The 16,553-nt window shown below is 36.0% G+C and overlaps 1 protein-coding gene across 1 annotated transcript in view; it reads right to left on the bottom strand.

Moving 5' to 3' along the window:
- Positions 1–2,606: 2,606 nt before the first annotated feature.
- GABRG3 (gamma-aminobutyric acid type A receptor gamma3 subunit) overlaps positions 2,607–16,553 on the bottom strand; it is a 305,027-nt gene continuing 291,080 nt past the window's right edge. The window contains exons 7-10 of the mRNA XM_029964775.1: positions 14,179–14,331; positions 8,587–8,783; positions 7,069–7,098; positions 2,607–3,286 (exon numbers count right to left, since the gene is read on the bottom strand). Coding sequence (XP_029820635.1) covers positions 3,008–3,286; positions 7,069–7,098; positions 8,587–8,783; positions 14,179–14,331 — 659 coding nt within the window. The 3' untranslated portion in view covers positions 2,607–3,007. The remainder of the gene's footprint in view (positions 3,287–7,068; positions 7,099–8,586; positions 8,784–14,178; positions 14,332–16,553) is intronic.

The raw sequence follows: 16,553 nt of genomic DNA, 5'->3' as shown, positions 1-16,553 counted from the left end.
ATGTTTGGGGTTTTTTCAATTTGTGAAAGAAGCAAAAGAATACCTGAAGGTTAATGAGGACATTCTTACTACTAGAGAAGGATATAGCATATAGATATATGCAGACCACATTATCTAGGTCTCTAGAATACTTGCATTTTGAAAGATTCAGAGCCTAGAAAGATTGTCTTCCCTGACCTCTAAGGTTAATTAGTGGCTGTCAAAACACAGAGCAGTAAGGCAGTGAGAGTAAACCAAGTAACTAGGAATGAGCAGAGGAATGCATTCAGGAACCTGCCAGCCTGCAGCCACCCAGCTTGCATATAAATCAATTTTTTGCACATAACCCCAAAGTAGAAGAAATTACACAGTAAAATATATCTCCTGCTTTCAGTACAAGAGCAGAAGCCAGAAGTGTCTGCAGATTCTTTCTTGTCAGGACAGTGGAAAAAAAGTGGAATTATATGCTTCCAACTTCTGTTTATGAAAACTCAGAAAACAGAGGCAACATGACTGGACTTAGCAGAATCAGTCTTCCAACGTGCTTTCAGTAGCACTCATGGGCAGCCATGAGCAGAAGTGTAAGAAAAACATATGCTTATCATCTAAAATGGGAAGAGTCCACTTACACACTTACTTTTGGGGCATTCACTCAAATATGTAATTGTTAAATAAACCTCACTTTAACTGTCCAAGATCTAATGCTGGAAGGCACCTTATTGTGTGTCATTTTTCTCAATGCTAACACCAAAAACAATTGATTGTGCAGAGGGCTTACAGGATCATCTCCCTAAAGGAAAACTCTTTCTATTTTTTTATTTAGGCTCGGAATATTTCTAATATTCTTTCAAAATATGGCTGAAGGTGACTATTAGAGTAGATTAATTCATAATTAGAGATCAGTATATTCAACTCCAATTCAATCATCTTCTTGCATGGCTTAAAATATCACTGTCATTCTTAAATAAAATCCATACTTCCAAATGCAGAACACAGAGGTTTATAGAGCAATAGATTTTACAGAGTAATTTGCTAATGAGAGTTAGCAAAATCTTCAACATATGTTTTGAAACGAGGAGGTTATCATTGGCTTAGAAGACATCTGAATGGGCAGATTTTTTTAAAAATAAGGTTTAGATCCTGTCTCCAAATATTTCTTCTCTGTGCTTCTAATATGAATTTTGTCAGTCCTTACAGAAGTGATCCCCCTCCCTAGCCTAAACCCAGCTATATCTCTGATATTTCAGACAAGTGAAAACCAGAAGATTTTGAGTAACCATAGTTAACTTTTGTGTTAGACTTTCTTCAATTAAAAACTCACTGGAAGAACAGAGCAACAGCAATGACAGACAGTGATGTTTTAAAGAACATGAAAGCATTTCTGTTCCCTTAGAATTACCACTGCATTAGCTTTTGCTTGTTTGCAGGATTTTGCTTATGAGGAAAAAAAGGAACTCCTCTTCAATCACATCCACCATTCATTTTTTTTTCAAATACTGTGTGGAAGAGACAGACATTTTTTGATAATTATAAAAAAAAATTTCTCCAGGAGAAAAAAGAAATAGAATTATGGTTTTAGGCATATTTCAATCTCAATCTTTTGTAACCACTTGTCATCCAAAAGTAGTGAAAAACTATTTCTATTTAATTCTGAATCTGTTTTGTTTGCTTAATAACAATTACATAGACAGTCTGTGAAAGATGTCATCTAGCTTAACACTGTAAAACTAGTTTTTGAAAGAATGGGTAACAAGAATTTAATGGTCAAAAGCTTGAAAAATACAAAATTGCTTTTTACAGTAAAATATAGTTGAAAATTTAGGAGAAGAATGAAAGCAACTTCTTTCTATGCATGGTAACTATTCCATGTTTAATCCAAGTGTTACAATTGAGTTCCTGTAATGCACTATTCAAGTCAAAGGTATTCAGTCTTCATCTCAGGCCCAGGGAACAACTGCCATGAGTAAATACTGCAGTGTTTAACTTTATTAAATAAACAAAAAAAATCCTTTGGCACGCACTTTTCAGTTTTGTAAAACAACTTTGAGAGAAAAAATAAGAATGCATGGGTGCACTTTTTAGTAAATTGAAATCCAAAGAAAGTCACATATTCCTGGTGCTATTATATATATACATATATATAACACATCAAATGTGACCTGCTACAATGACACAAACAAGCAGGAATCTTGTCCTGCTTCAAGTAGAGTACTTTAGAAATCAGTGACGATCCTATGTTTAACCAGTCATAAAAAAGACAGTTAAAAGCTTGAAAAACTGTAGAAGTTATTCCTACAGCTGCCTCAGAGATAGGCAAGTGTTATTTATATCAAAATAATAGCTTTCTTTTCACTCTGCCTTTTCACCTTTAGGTTAAAATCAATATATGTAGGTAAGTGGCTAATTCCACAAATCCCAGACCTTTGCAGAAAGTAACGTTCATGTTTTGATCCCACCAGAGACATTTCTCTACTGTCTTTTGGTGATTACTCTGTATCAAGGAGATCACTAATGAAATATTTCCCTAAACTTGTGGGATAAAGCTCAAGTAAATTTAAATAAAAATGAGTTTTGTTGACTTTGGCTTATTTGCCAATGCCAGTGTACATTGCTCTGAGCCTCAGAGATATGACAGCATTTTGAAGAAAGTATGGGAATGAAAAATAAAAATGACATTTAATCTTTGCCTGAATTGTGAATAGCTGCTATGCCAAGGCAGAATAGTAGAGATTCTAATATACAATAATTGTTCATAAACATCACTTACACTACAAATTCAGCTGAATTTTGTAAGAATTTTTTCCTTAAAACGAATAGCAGTTAGGAGAGAATTCTTCCATGTTTTTCCTTTTCAGGAAGATACATACTAAAATTATTCATCAGGCTCTGTGATGGTGATGAAGAAGGTGAAGGTTAATGTGGTCTTTATAACTTGAGATGAAACTGACCGTGTCCTTCACTTTGTCTGCACTTTCACCATCCATCCACAGTGAGAAAACACAGCAGTCTTCACCGCTACAGGCAACATTTAAAGATAGAGGTATCCAACCCAGTAGACCAGGTTAAACAGCAGGAAGGATGTAGGAAAAAAGACCCTGGAGTAAGAGTCCAGTTCTAAGATGTCTATGTGAATTCGTCCTCTCCTCCATGAGCCTGATTTGCACTCTTCATAACAACAGAAAAAGCTCTGACAGTCTTTCCCATCCAGACATTCATAGACACAGGCATCTTCAAATTCTTGCCAATACATGGCATTGTTCAATGTGATGACCGTAGCTGGTGGTCTCATATCAAGTACAGAATAATTCTGAAGAGACAAAAAAAACCACAACAGTTTGATAAGCTTTCATGGATGATGAAGATCAAATTAATAATCACGGGAAAAATCACAGGAGCTGAGAATAAGTGGTCAATATTTAAGAATTCTAGATTTAAGGAGCATCTTTCTTTCCCTCAAAAGATGCCTTTTCAGATGAATTTCTGTAAAGATATTGTGGAGTGGCAAGTTAAATAATTCTAGGTGTATTTCCTACTTGGGTAACTTAAGAATATATTTCCCAGTAATAATTTTCTTCACACTTATGAGTTCACTTACCTGTCAGAATATTATTTGCAAGTTGTTTTAAACATTTGCAGCCACTACATTTAAGAATGGATTCTGAAAAATAAGGAAATATCCTCCTTCTCCTTTTAATTATAAAATCACCTTCACTTAGCATAGATGCATTCACTGCCTCTTAACTTTATCATGATTTATAAAACCAGATACGGTCAGCAACAAATAGTGATCATTTCAGTACAGGATTTCAAAATGTCATCCCTAGGCATGTCCCTTTAGTGCTTATCACACTAGCCATGCTCAGAAACAAGACACTTTGTTAATAATGCATCCTCACAGTACCATTCGCTCCTAGACCTCTCCTTCTTCAATGTACTCCCTATTTACACTTTGTCAGCTTTTCTGTCACATAATTTTCTTTTCAGGAAGGATGCTTTCTCACAATAGTCTCCCTTCTCATTAAGCTATCCATTCCATCTTCACAAATGTCACCTCCTCCACTGACATCACTAGAAAAGGTCCCATCAGCTTTGCTGCCTGTCTGCACCGCCCTGGCAAAGCAGACACCAGCCCTGTCAGCACAGTTTTCTCTACCTAAGGGGCCCTTCCTCTCTCTGTGACTGTGCCGAGCTTTGCCTGCAGGAGCATGCTGGCTATGCACTAAGAAGTCACACTTGCTTGCATTCAGGAGGATGCTCTAGGTCCTTGCCTCCACACTTATTATACAAATTACTCAGCATTTTCTGTTGACAGTGTTCGTATGTATCTGAAAATTTTCATGCCAGATATGAAAAACATCGATGATATGACTGACGTGCCTCAGTGGAAATTTTTATTTTTCTATTGACTTCATTTTCTTTCTTTGGGTTTGGCACATGGTAATATTACCCATCTCACTAAAAATCCTGGTCCCTGAGCTAAGAACTTGATGTGGCACCTCTCTGCTTATGGGTTGGCATCAACATAGATAACTACATCTGAACAACTGCCCTATGGAATCCAGTCAATTACTTGTGGACACAATTCATTTCATCGTAAGTAAATGGCTAAAATCTCTCAGGTGCATTTTGCTATGGACTGCAAGGAGATTGAAGTTTAGGAGCAAATTATTGCAAATTGTTGTGAATAACTGAATCTCTCAGATTAGATGACAGAAATTACACCCTTATGGTCCTCTCATTTGTAAAGTTCCGGGTGGATGATTTCAGAGTCTTACAATGTGTTGCCATGTGCGAGATGAGTCTGAGGGAGATTATCAGAAATGGAGAGATAACTTGAGAGTGGAAGACGGAGATGAAGATGAAGTTCCTGAAACCTCTGTTTGACATTTTCTGGACTGTTTTATAATAGTTGCAACATCGGGTTTCCCCATTTTGAGAGTTTATTGTATTTTCCCTATTTTTGTATTGTTCCCTATTTACTTAAAATCCTGTTTCCCCATTGGTTAAATACTGCTGCAATGCAGTAGTTTCCTTAAATGTCCCATGTTCCCTTATATGTTTAAGCCTGTCCCATGTTCTACCCTACATAGCTCTATTTTACATGCTCCTACCAAGTTCCACCTCTTCTTCTAGAAAGTTCAACCCCTGCCATATAAAAAGCAGGAGCCAGGTGAAAAAGATTATTGCACAAGCAATCTTTTTTTGGCTGTAGCACTTCGAGGAGAAAAAAATTATTACTAGAGTATACGTGGAATTCTGCTATACCCCTGGGTCACATATTGTAAATTTATTGCAAGTCTTATGAAAATTTCCTACTCAGGGGCTGAAATTTTCCATGCCTGGCTAAAATATTTATGTCAAAAAGAAGAAAGGCTAAGTTAGATTTTGATAAATTAAGATAAATAAGTGCTCTGGCTCTGCAAAGGAAACTTTTTCGTCTGTCAGTAGCCTTGGGATTTTTGTTGTTGTTTTCTTATATCAACTATCTCCTCATGACAGAAGATAAAATAAATGCCCTGATAATACAGAGAGACTAATCTGGTTGTTTGAATCTCTGTCAGCTAGGAAGTGTCTTGAAGTGACAAGATACCAGGAGAAGGTGGATAGTCCCCGCTGTGTTCTGGGTATCCAGCTGAGCTAGGTTGGTAGGAGAGTAGTGCATGCAGAGTGGGCATCAGCCTAGTCCCACCCTGGTGGTCTACCTTGGACAAGGCAGTTCAGATGCAGTGTTAAACATGCTTAATACCATTATTTCAGACAAGATATAAATGTGTTCTCCGGGAGGAAAAAAAAGAGGTGGGATTACCTGAACACGGATTTACTAAGATTAGTAAATTTCATCTTTCAAGTATCATCATTACAAGGATGGAAAAGATAAAACGATGTCTTAAGAGCCAGAGACACTGCTTCTTCTAGCAATTTAAGCTATAATTTGAACAGAGAAGTTGTTTATGTATAAAAAAAAGGCCCTGTTCAATATCTGTCATGATGAAAAAAAGAAGAGTGAGTAAGAAACTTGAAAATGCTGGAGATAATTTCCAAGCAAATCAGACTGACTAGTTAAACCCTAGGTTGTTAAACCCTAATGTAATTTTAATCGTGTATCTTTTCCTCATCATTTTTAATTGGAAAAAGTAAAGTGCCACTACCCATTCAATGTGACTTTTTAACTTCATCTTTCAGAAAACTCTGTCAAAGGAATGACATCAGTAGAGAGTGTATAAATGCAATGATTTCTGGAAAACATTAATTTTCAATGAGCAGACTTTCAAAGCTGTACAAGGTCTTCAAATACATCAGAAAACTCAAATTAAAAAAAGAAGTTGTATAATGTTATTTGTAAAAGATAGGCTAGTAACACGGAGCTAGCAGTTGTAAATTATAAACTTCATCATATCCCAACCAAGAAATGCAGAAAACAGTGTTTCAGTTCTGACTCTGTTCTTATCTGATAACATTCAACCAGCTAATTAACTTCACCTTCTGTATGTTTCTGTATGCTTTATATTTGTATGTACTACAGCATACATTCCAGTTTCAGATTTCATACAACTTACAGACACTTATTTTGTGCTCTGTTTCAACTTTATTGCTGCTGTACAGATTCCATTTCTAGATATAGTACAACTAACTGTATTTAACTTGTGTGCCTGAATTATTTGAAAATCCAGCTGCAAGTTTGCTAAAGATTTTGCATATATGCATAAATGAACTATTTTAGTTAAAACTCCATATAAGTTTATGGCATAACTTGAGCTTATTACTTTTTTATAAAATGTAATAAGAAGCTGCAGTGTTATATAAAGCAGATACACAAAATTCCTGATGTAAAAATAACACACAGTGTTCTACACTTGACCCTTCTCCCTCCCAAATCACTTGGTAAGTTCTTATAGAAAGAGGCAGCTATGTTCCTCTGCCACAGCTGAAAACACACTGACCTTTTACCAAAAAAGCAAAACAATATTTATAGTGAAGTCAGGGTAAAGCATAACATAGCAATACAGATTCCTCGGGAATTAGTTCAAGTAAATGTCAACCACACATTCATACCCCCAATGCTCTCACTGAATAATGTAGTTTACTTACCATCACATGACCAAAACTTACATCAGGTAGCTTAAAGAAAGATAGCAAAAGAATTATTCAGAAGAAAACATACTTATTGCTTCATACGCATCTAAGTTCAATAGCATTCCTTGAACCAGTGCATTTGTTCATAAAAGACTTCATAATTGTGTTCTGTATATTCAGCATAATAATCTGTACACTTGAAAACTTGAAAGCTCAGCAGAATGTGCACCTAGTTTCCATATAGTTAAAATTTTTACTCAAATCATTACATTTGTTTATCTATCAAACAATAACTAAGTGAGAATTTGTTCAGGTATTAATTTAAATCCAATCAATTCTGCATGCTTTCCCTCATCTTCATTCATGTCTGGAAATACATCCTACTAACAAAGATATGAGTTTCTAATTCAGTCTTTCTAAAGGATGGCAAGTTTAGTCTGATCATTAGCAAGTTCATTTTGATTGTCTCATACTTTTCCTTTGGTAACACTCTTGCTTCTTGTGTGCAACACATTTTACAAAAAGCTATTATAGGTTTAATGGAGTTTTCATTGACTAAGTCTGTGGCTTTCTCAGCTTTTTCTAATACCATATTTGTTTCAGCTTTTCCTTCATTAGTTCTTCATTCAATCATTTTCTATAGCACTTCATTCAATCCCTTTTTATCTCATGACCTATTATTCCCTAAATTTAGCCTTCTGTCTCTTCCTCCTTCACACTTTTCCTATTTGGCTTAGATTTCTGATTTCAAATGTCCTTATTTCCTCCATTATGTACAATAGCATCCAAAATCTTCAATTACTGATTTTGAACACATAAGATGTGTTCACTGATCCTGAGAGGAGAACCCCCTTCCCTGTGTTTACACTGAGGTTTTTGTCTCTGTTAAACTGCCCCCTCTCATTCTCATAGTCAGTTATGAAGTATACCAGGCAATTCTTCTTGCATGATTGTTTTAATTGATTGTAAATGAACAGCTTTTGTATGTTTCTGGGTATTACACTTGGAAGTAGTTTTTTGGCCAAAAATGCAGCCGTGTATAGTGACCTCCTTTTTTTTTTTTTGAACATGTACCTTTGTGCACAGGGCTACAAAAAGTGCTGGTTCCCAGTAGAGGCATGGAAATTCTGTTTGTGAAGTTCATAAATATTTCTAGACCTGTTAAGCCATGAAATAGCAATGCATTGAATATATATTGATGTGCATATATTTGTATAACAAGCTATGCAATCTGTTTCAGTGGGAGCCCTTTATGATTACCAGCACAGTAAATGGAGGACAAAAGACAAGTAGGTAGGGTTGCTGCTTCATGGTCAGCAGGCTGCTTCTATTAGGAACAGACCTCACTGAGAAGGCACATAACTGCTTCTACTGTTATTGCAGGTAACTCTTCCATCTGCTTTCAGGGCAGATCACACCGGAAACTGGGAAAATCTTGGAGGAGTGGACTGTCATGGCATTACAGGCTATCACTGAATGATTGTCCGCCCTCTGAGCTGCATATGAAAAGAAATTTAAATGCTCCCATCTTACCGACTTTTTCTTCTTAGTACAGCTTGGTTTCCGGCAACTTGAGTAGTAGTTGAGTGTGGCATACTCCATCAGAGCAGCAAAGACAAATAGAAAGCATACAGTCACAAACAAATCCATAGCGGTGACATAGGAGACACGGGGTAATGACTTTCTTGCAATGGTACTCAAAGTTGTCATGGTCAATACTGTAGTGATGCCTGCAGAGAGAAACTTGATTTAATTGTATGCAACACCATTTATCCGTATCACAGAACAATCTTTGGAAATAAACATACTAAACAAATCCAGAATGTACCCAAGTAATTAATTAATTTCCTTTAGTAGAATTAAAAAATAAGAGAAAATAACAGCAGTAGAGCCAATATTATTTTGTAAACAAAGATTTTCTTAGTTTATTTTCATCTTTGCAAAAGTGACATTCCCACACCTCTCAATATGCTCTTCTTCATCTTGTGCTTTTCCTGATCCCAGTGAGATTGGAGGTGGGGTGAGGGAGAAGGAGAGAATGAACTTTTTCAAGAAAAGTATAAAACAGAAAAGATACTAAACCCAGAAAAATAAAAAAAATAAGAAATCTAGAAAACAATGAAGGAAATCTGTTCTGCAGTAATATTGCTCTCATGAAAAATCTTGTACTCAAAAAAGAAAAAGAGGTGGAGGGAGAAAAGAAAAGAAATTTTGCTGCAAAGTTCTGACCATGAATTCTGAAAGTATGTTTTCACACCACTGCTTCCTTGGGAGACCTCCACCGCTATTTTCCTTCTGAGTAAGGGAACTCAATGTCACTTGCTCAGTCTAAGACTCTCATACATAATGTTCAGATGTAACATTAATGGAAAGAGCCTTTTTAATTCACACAAAGCATCACTTCTTAGATTGATTTAGTAATAATGAATATAATGGGAATTAATTAGTGTGAAATATCTAAAACAATAAAACTAGTCCTAGAATTAAATCTATGTCATGTCAGTCATGTAAGTGCCAGTGATTCATATATTTTCTCTTCATTCCTGAGGAACAGAAGTCTTTTCATTCCCAGCTTGGACTGATACTTTTAATCATTTGTTGTGAACTGTAAGTCTTCTGATAGAAAAAAAATAAAACTTCTCAATGGCTTGGGAAAAAATATAAAGCTCTCACTCAAGTACATCTCAAGAGAGAATCTGCTTTACAAACAACATAACCATAAGGTAATCTTTCTTTTTTATAGTTAAAGTGATACTTCACAATGGTTCACAGTGTTTGAAATGTCAAGGGCTGAATGAAATTATGCCTTATAGTAAAATTACTTCTCACAAAGAGCACTCTAGAAAGAAAGAAGTACCTGTGGATTACTTTTGAGTACTTTCTCTTTATGAAGGTTTGTCCCTCTCTGATTTGTAACGTTTGATAGAAGCTACAATGATTCACAAGAATAACCCTCTCCATTTAAACCAACAGAAATTCCCTGGAAAAGCCAGAAGGGAAATTACTGCCCAGGTCTCAACCTTCATCTACAATGATTAATAAGTAATTGAATTCCTTAAATATCCCTTACCTAGAATCAAAATAACAAAAAGTTTCTGAAAAAAACCCACAAGTCAATAATCAAGATTAAAGCAATGCTGACAGGAAGTGGGAAGTATGGACTGTGTGTACCTTGGACATCTACAAGCTATTGGGAAAATATTTCCATTTCCTGACATCTGTGCCACCTCCCAAAATCAGCAGACGTGGCTGCCATGATCCAGCAACCTCTCCAGACCCCTCAACATCAGTTCTGTAGCTAGCTGATGCTCTGAAAAAGCTCCAGAGCCAAAGACCGTGCTTAGGCATTCATCATGGTAGGCAACTGGAAAGATGTCCAACTGCAAAAGGTGTTGACTCTCTGGCCTTGATTTGGTCCTTATTAGCTACAGGCTATTAGTCTTTCTGTATGACCTTGGGAGTCACTAACTTCGAAAGAACTGCATCCAGACTATGACATACTCTACAACATAAAATGAACTTCTTAAAGAATTTCTAACTCACATTTAGATTTTTAACACAAATTTGTCCTTTTCAGAGCCACATGTACATGCACCTGTCTTCAGGTATTTTGCTACCTTTAAAAAATTCCTCAAAACCTATAGAGTTCTTCCAGTACAATATACAGTGTCCTGTTTACTTGGACTCAAATAAAAGTTTTTATTTCTCACTCCTCCAGTGATAGGACAGTTTTTATTAAAAGGCTAGAAAGAGAAAAAAAGGGAGAAAAAACCTTGCAGTGCTCAAAAGCATTTTTGAAAAGTCTGCAATATTTCTGAATGTTGTATTGACAGTGGAATATTTTTCTTCAATTTTTACTGAAATGGAGGTATAACTGCATTATCTGTGCAGGTATCTGTAATTATGACTAGCTTCCAAACTGACCATGGACAGGAAGGCAGAGAAGTGAAAAAATAATTACCATGAGCCTCTGTGCTTAAGTATTTAAGTCCTCAACTCAGCCTGCATCCTATATCCATGCCTTAAACCTGAATGAAACACCAGCTCAAATCATGCTCAAGACTGGATTCCAACTCACATCATTAAAAAACATTAAGTTTTTGAAATAATGAAAATTCTATCTAGTGTATCAATTTCATATCTAGTACACCAGCACAAATCTTAAAGTACTAAAATGAGTTTCTGGGGTTACATACAGAGAAGAAAGGGCAAGAAGGTGCACCAGACGATACAGTTTCATATACCTATGCATTTACAAGTCAGAATATAGATATGTATGTATGAATAAAATGGAACATCATTATTTCCAAATATAATATCTAGATTCATTTTAGCTCATTTTATGTCTCATGCTAAGAAAATTCAGTTTGTTGAGTAATTTCAAATGCAATAAGTCTTGCCAGATGAAATTGGTAAGTCTCTCACTTTGTGGAGTCACGTATCGCCAAGTGAGCTTTGCATCTGTTACTGAAATTCACAGTGCTCATGAACTGTTTATTCCAACAGAATTTTAATATCATCCAAGGACAGCTTTGAAGTAACCTGACTTCAGAATTTTCAGGTAGAAAGTGTAAGTATGAATATACAAGTTTGTTCTCTGAGTACATTATATTCTCTGAGTAAATTCCATACCAAAGATGCTATTTGATAAAACAAAAACTACTGTCTGGGATGTCAAATGATGCAGGTATATATGAATGAAATGCATGAAAACATTTTTAAACTGCAGTTTGAAGTTGCTCTGTAGTAACTTCCCGGTCCTATTACACATTATACCCAATTTGAAAAGTAGGGGGAAACTGGGATGAAAGCTTCAGTTTAATTTAATTCCCTTCATCCTCAAGGAAAACAACATATTCTTTTCCAATTCATAACTTTTTTTCAGGCACTTGCTGGCTGTTCTTCACTATGAACTTCGTGAGATCATTCTGATTACTAGAGACAAGTAGATATTGAAGAGACCCTTTTTTTCCTCTGTCTTTGAATGAAGACCAGAATAACCTGGGATCACAAAACACAGTTCTCATCCAAAGCTCAAATTTTACTTTCATTTTCCCACTGAATCTTCAGGTGGCCTGGAGTTAGTCTCATTGCCACTCTGGACCTTGGTCCCTCAAAGTGTATGTGAAAAGGGGACTATGATGCCAAGCTTTTAAAGAGCACTTTGATGCCTATGGACAGTACTGCTAAAAGGATACTTACGGTCCCATAGACCAATTAATTTTTTTCCCTAGCACAGAAGTAGTTTATTACTTAACATTATTCAGAAAGTAAAACCTGTCCTTCATATAACCGTGAGTAGTTGCTAATAGCTTAGGAAATTATTCATTAATTTCAGAGAGTGAAATATTTCCCTAATGCTAGCCCTTTACATTAATGCAGCTATACTTGGATATGGTTTGGTGCACAGAGTCAACAATTAATTTCAACTAATTAGTAGGAAAATTTTAGCAATTTGCCTTTGGCTGTATTACTCACAATTTCACCATGTGCCACTATCCAAATGTGAATGTGTGTTGTTGCTCAGACAGATTTCTAAATTGCATTATATAAGCAGGCCTACAGTAAAATAGGAACAACCACTTACTGCATCTGAAGAATCAACAGGCCATTGCTAATTTGGAAACAATTTGACTCTGTGCACAAAAAGTGACACATGTATATATTATTTATTTTTTATTTGACTTCATTTATAGAAAAGTTGTATTTTAGCCTATAAATTTAGTTCTCCATTGGAGTTTTAGCAGTGAGTCATGATATCCATTGAATACAGCCTTGGAACATCTCAGTTTTATGTTCTTACTCCAAATTCATGACTACAGCTGAATACATTTTTGTCTGAACTTCTTGCTGGCTGAGAGAGTGAAGCAGGGAGAGTCACACTGTAGTGATTAGTGATCTAACCCACTTCTCTGTCTAATTAATTGGAAAACTGAGCTGTGTGATGTGGGGAACCACCATCAGGAACAGGATATGAACAGTGCTTATGGCAAATTAAGAAGAAAGGCGTTCAGCAAAGAAGTACACTAAAGACCTATTGCTCAATTTTCTGGCTATCAGAAGCAAGTCTACACAGCCAGAAACAGGCAGTTGTGCAGCTGCTCTGTGGTCTTTTTGCTGTCCTGGATGTCACAGAGTAACTGTCAATCTAAGGGTCCGTCATGTTGCTGGAGCCAAGGTTTAACAGCACTTTGGCACTCACATGAAAGAAGTGAGGACTGAATACTCCTTTCTTTTAAAATAACTCCAGAAAAATGGATCCACCTCATAACAAACTCCAGCAGAATGATGCAATCTGTAGCTGGGAATGGTAACCTCTATCCTTGAAAACAGACATGCAAACCTTGACATAGCCTCTACTTTTTTCCTAGACTGGTAGATTTCTGAATCAGTTTCTATAGGCAGACCTGGCAACCACAACCTGAACTAAGATGTTGTTTTTCCTTTGGTTCTGATGTACACCTATAATTGGCAGTTATATAGCCTTGTATTCTTAATGCTTGCAAAACCTGCAGGTTTTCCTTAGATACAAGAATAAATTTCCAAGTGTCTAAGTCAACATTTCTAAAGCACATTGCCAAAATGCACAGGCTGGTCCTGACATAAATGAGCTTCTGGAAAACCTAAACCACCATAAATCTCCACAATCTATGAAAAATATGAATATACCCAGTGTGAAACCTATCTTCAAGTATACAATCTAAAACACTTTTTATAAGTTAATGCTATTATATCCCACAGTTTTCTGGGCATATATAAGACACAATTCCCTGTGGTGAAGAGTTTCAGAAGGGACGGAACCAGCAGTGCAAGTAATTAATTCTTCAAAAATGTCACTAAGATGTCATAGTGAGAACAAGGAGATAGATATTAATTCAAGAGATTTATGCAAAATAGGTGGCAGTGTCATCCAAAGGGTCAGACTGGTATACTCTTAATTCTTTAATTTCTTCCTGTTACAGGAAGAGAACCAGAGGTTTCAGTGATAAGTAGATCTGGGTCTGCAAGACATAGTAGCAATAATCCAAAGTGTACAGTGGCCTCTTTGAAAGGAAGCTTACATTTTCAAATGGTAGTATAGGAACATCACAAAGACAGAAGAAAAGGGTAATATTAAAAACTTACCTAATGCTGTTCTTGCTGGTGTAGCATCTTTTTTGATCCAAAAGGATACCCAGGAAAGAACAACTGTTAATATACAGGGAATGTAGGTTTGAATAGTAAAGTATCCCATTCTTCTACTTAAGTCGAAGTATATAGTCATGACTACATAATCACCTGCAATAATAACACAGAAAATAAATTGACATTGTGGTGTGATACAGACAGTTATTCACTGATCTGCTAATATTTTAAACTTTATAAAAACACTCATATGAAATATTTTTCAGTGTTTCAACAGCATCTGTGCAGTATTGTTCACGTGAAATTTAAGTAAACTATGTTATTTTAATTTCCTTAAGTTTTAGCTCTCTGTAGAAATTACCTGTTAGTAATCATTTTGGATGAGTAAAGTTTTGAAAGGCATCTTGAATTTCCAGACTTGATATTTCTGGGTTGCTTTATGACCACAAACATGAAGATATTATCATTCACCAGATTCTGTAACCAAGGCACACAAAATCCTTCCTTTTGCGGACTTTGTCTTCCATGCCCTAATTTCAGGTTTGAGTGACATCTGTTATCTTCTTTTGAGATATGAATCAGAAAGTAGGGGTCTTTATGGCAAGTCTAACATGCACATGAATATGCCCTTAATAAGAAGTCATTTAGAGACACTAGAGCCTCAATGCTGATGATAGACTCTCTTTTTGTCAGCATTCCTTCATTTTGAAACAGTTGTGGCCTTTTTTGATAACTGTAAATCTTCAGTAGGGCAGTCTGGATATAAAGTTTATTATTCTGCTGGATAGTAAAAACCGTAAAATCAAGAGCTCAGTAAGAAGGCTAGTTTATCTCACATTATATGATTTTTTTTGCAGTATCTCTTCTGCTAACCCTTGTGACACCACAGGGAATAATAATCTGTGCCTCTCTCTCTCCTCACTAGAGGGTACTAACCTTATCACCTCTGTCCTTACTAACAACTCCCTCAGCTCCATAGATGTTGGCTATCCTTCTCTCTCAGTCACAGTGATTAACAGTAACAAAACTAAACTGTGACCAATTTCTGTACTTTGTTTGAAGTATGTTGCTTCATTTCAGATGTGAAGAAGAGATAGAGAATTTTTACGGGGTTTTGTCTGACTACATCAGACTTGGCCTAATAAATTATATGGCTTCTTATTATAAACTTTAACTTTCTAGAATATGATATTACAGAAGGCATCATTTGCAATAGCTAAGTGACTATAGCTAACTGACTACATCCTGTTACAGCAAACCATGGGAATGAAGAAATTGGTAGCACATACTGATTAATCCCCCAAGGAATGTACATAAACTCGCCCAAGTAGAGGGATAATGGGTTTATTAGTTGAGGCAAATTAAAGCTTAATCTTCCAGTAACAGAGAGTATATAAACAAATGTATTTAATACAGTGGATAATTTGACTATAGCTAAATATTACACAGAAAAGAAATTCATTCAGTAAGAATAACTTCCATCCAAAGCATTTCTGAAAGCACTGTAAAATCAATGAATTATCATAAACTACAAAGTTAAAGGTAAATAAAAATCTGATTGTGGGAACTGGAGAAAGAAACTTAAAACAATGTCTCAAAAGGAAAAGTTCCTATGTGTTGAGTACATCAGTTTGAGAGATATATTTGGAAGAGTTTGATAACCCTGTGTTTCCATAATGCCTTTGTTAGATGAATGTGTACATTTTGAAAAGTGTGTGACCCCAAGAAGCTGGACAGTCATTTCAGAAGTCTTGTGTATTTGGCATTATGAGACAGAGCTTTAATAATAGAGCTCACTGCTGTTACAAGCAGGAAGTATTGCAGTACATCACGACATAGTAAGCCTTGTGGGTTATTCTACAGGCTAAGGGTTGTTTTCATTCCACTAATTCCCAGCACTTTTCTCCACGCAGGGAATGGCACCAGGGAATTGCTGCGGTTTAGTAACCACAGGTTCTGATGGCTTATTATTAGACTGCTTTGCTGCACTGAAGAAACACCACAGCAACTGAGATCATTTCATAGAAACAGGTGTAAGGAATCAGGTACAGTGTAAACCAGTGCTTCTACTGACATGAACCAACTGAAAAATTTCAAGAAAATGTTAGTGTTTCATACATAGTCTGCTAAGGTAGAAGGATGAGCAAAAAATGAAATCAAAGACTCTATAGGAAATATGCCAAGCCTTTACATTTCCCTTATTTAGTTACTGTATAAAAACTGCATGAAAATGGTATAAAATCAAGCAATCTGCAGACTTCTCATTGTATACAATGATATATGATACACACAATTCCAGTACCCACACAGGTCACTACTCCACTCAATAGTGTGATCCTGATACCCAGCACAGCAATTGAGAGTACTGGGAGAGT

This window comes from Manacus vitellinus, unplaced genomic scaffold (assembly GCF_001715985.3).
Source record: "Manacus vitellinus isolate BGI_N305 unplaced genomic scaffold, ASM171598v3 scaffold_7_pilon, whole genome shotgun sequence".
Classification (NCBI taxonomy): Eukaryota; Metazoa; Chordata; class Aves; order Passeriformes; family Pipridae; genus Manacus; species Manacus vitellinus.
Note: the sequence above shows the minus strand (reverse complement) of the source record. Positions and strands in the feature narration are given on the sequence as shown.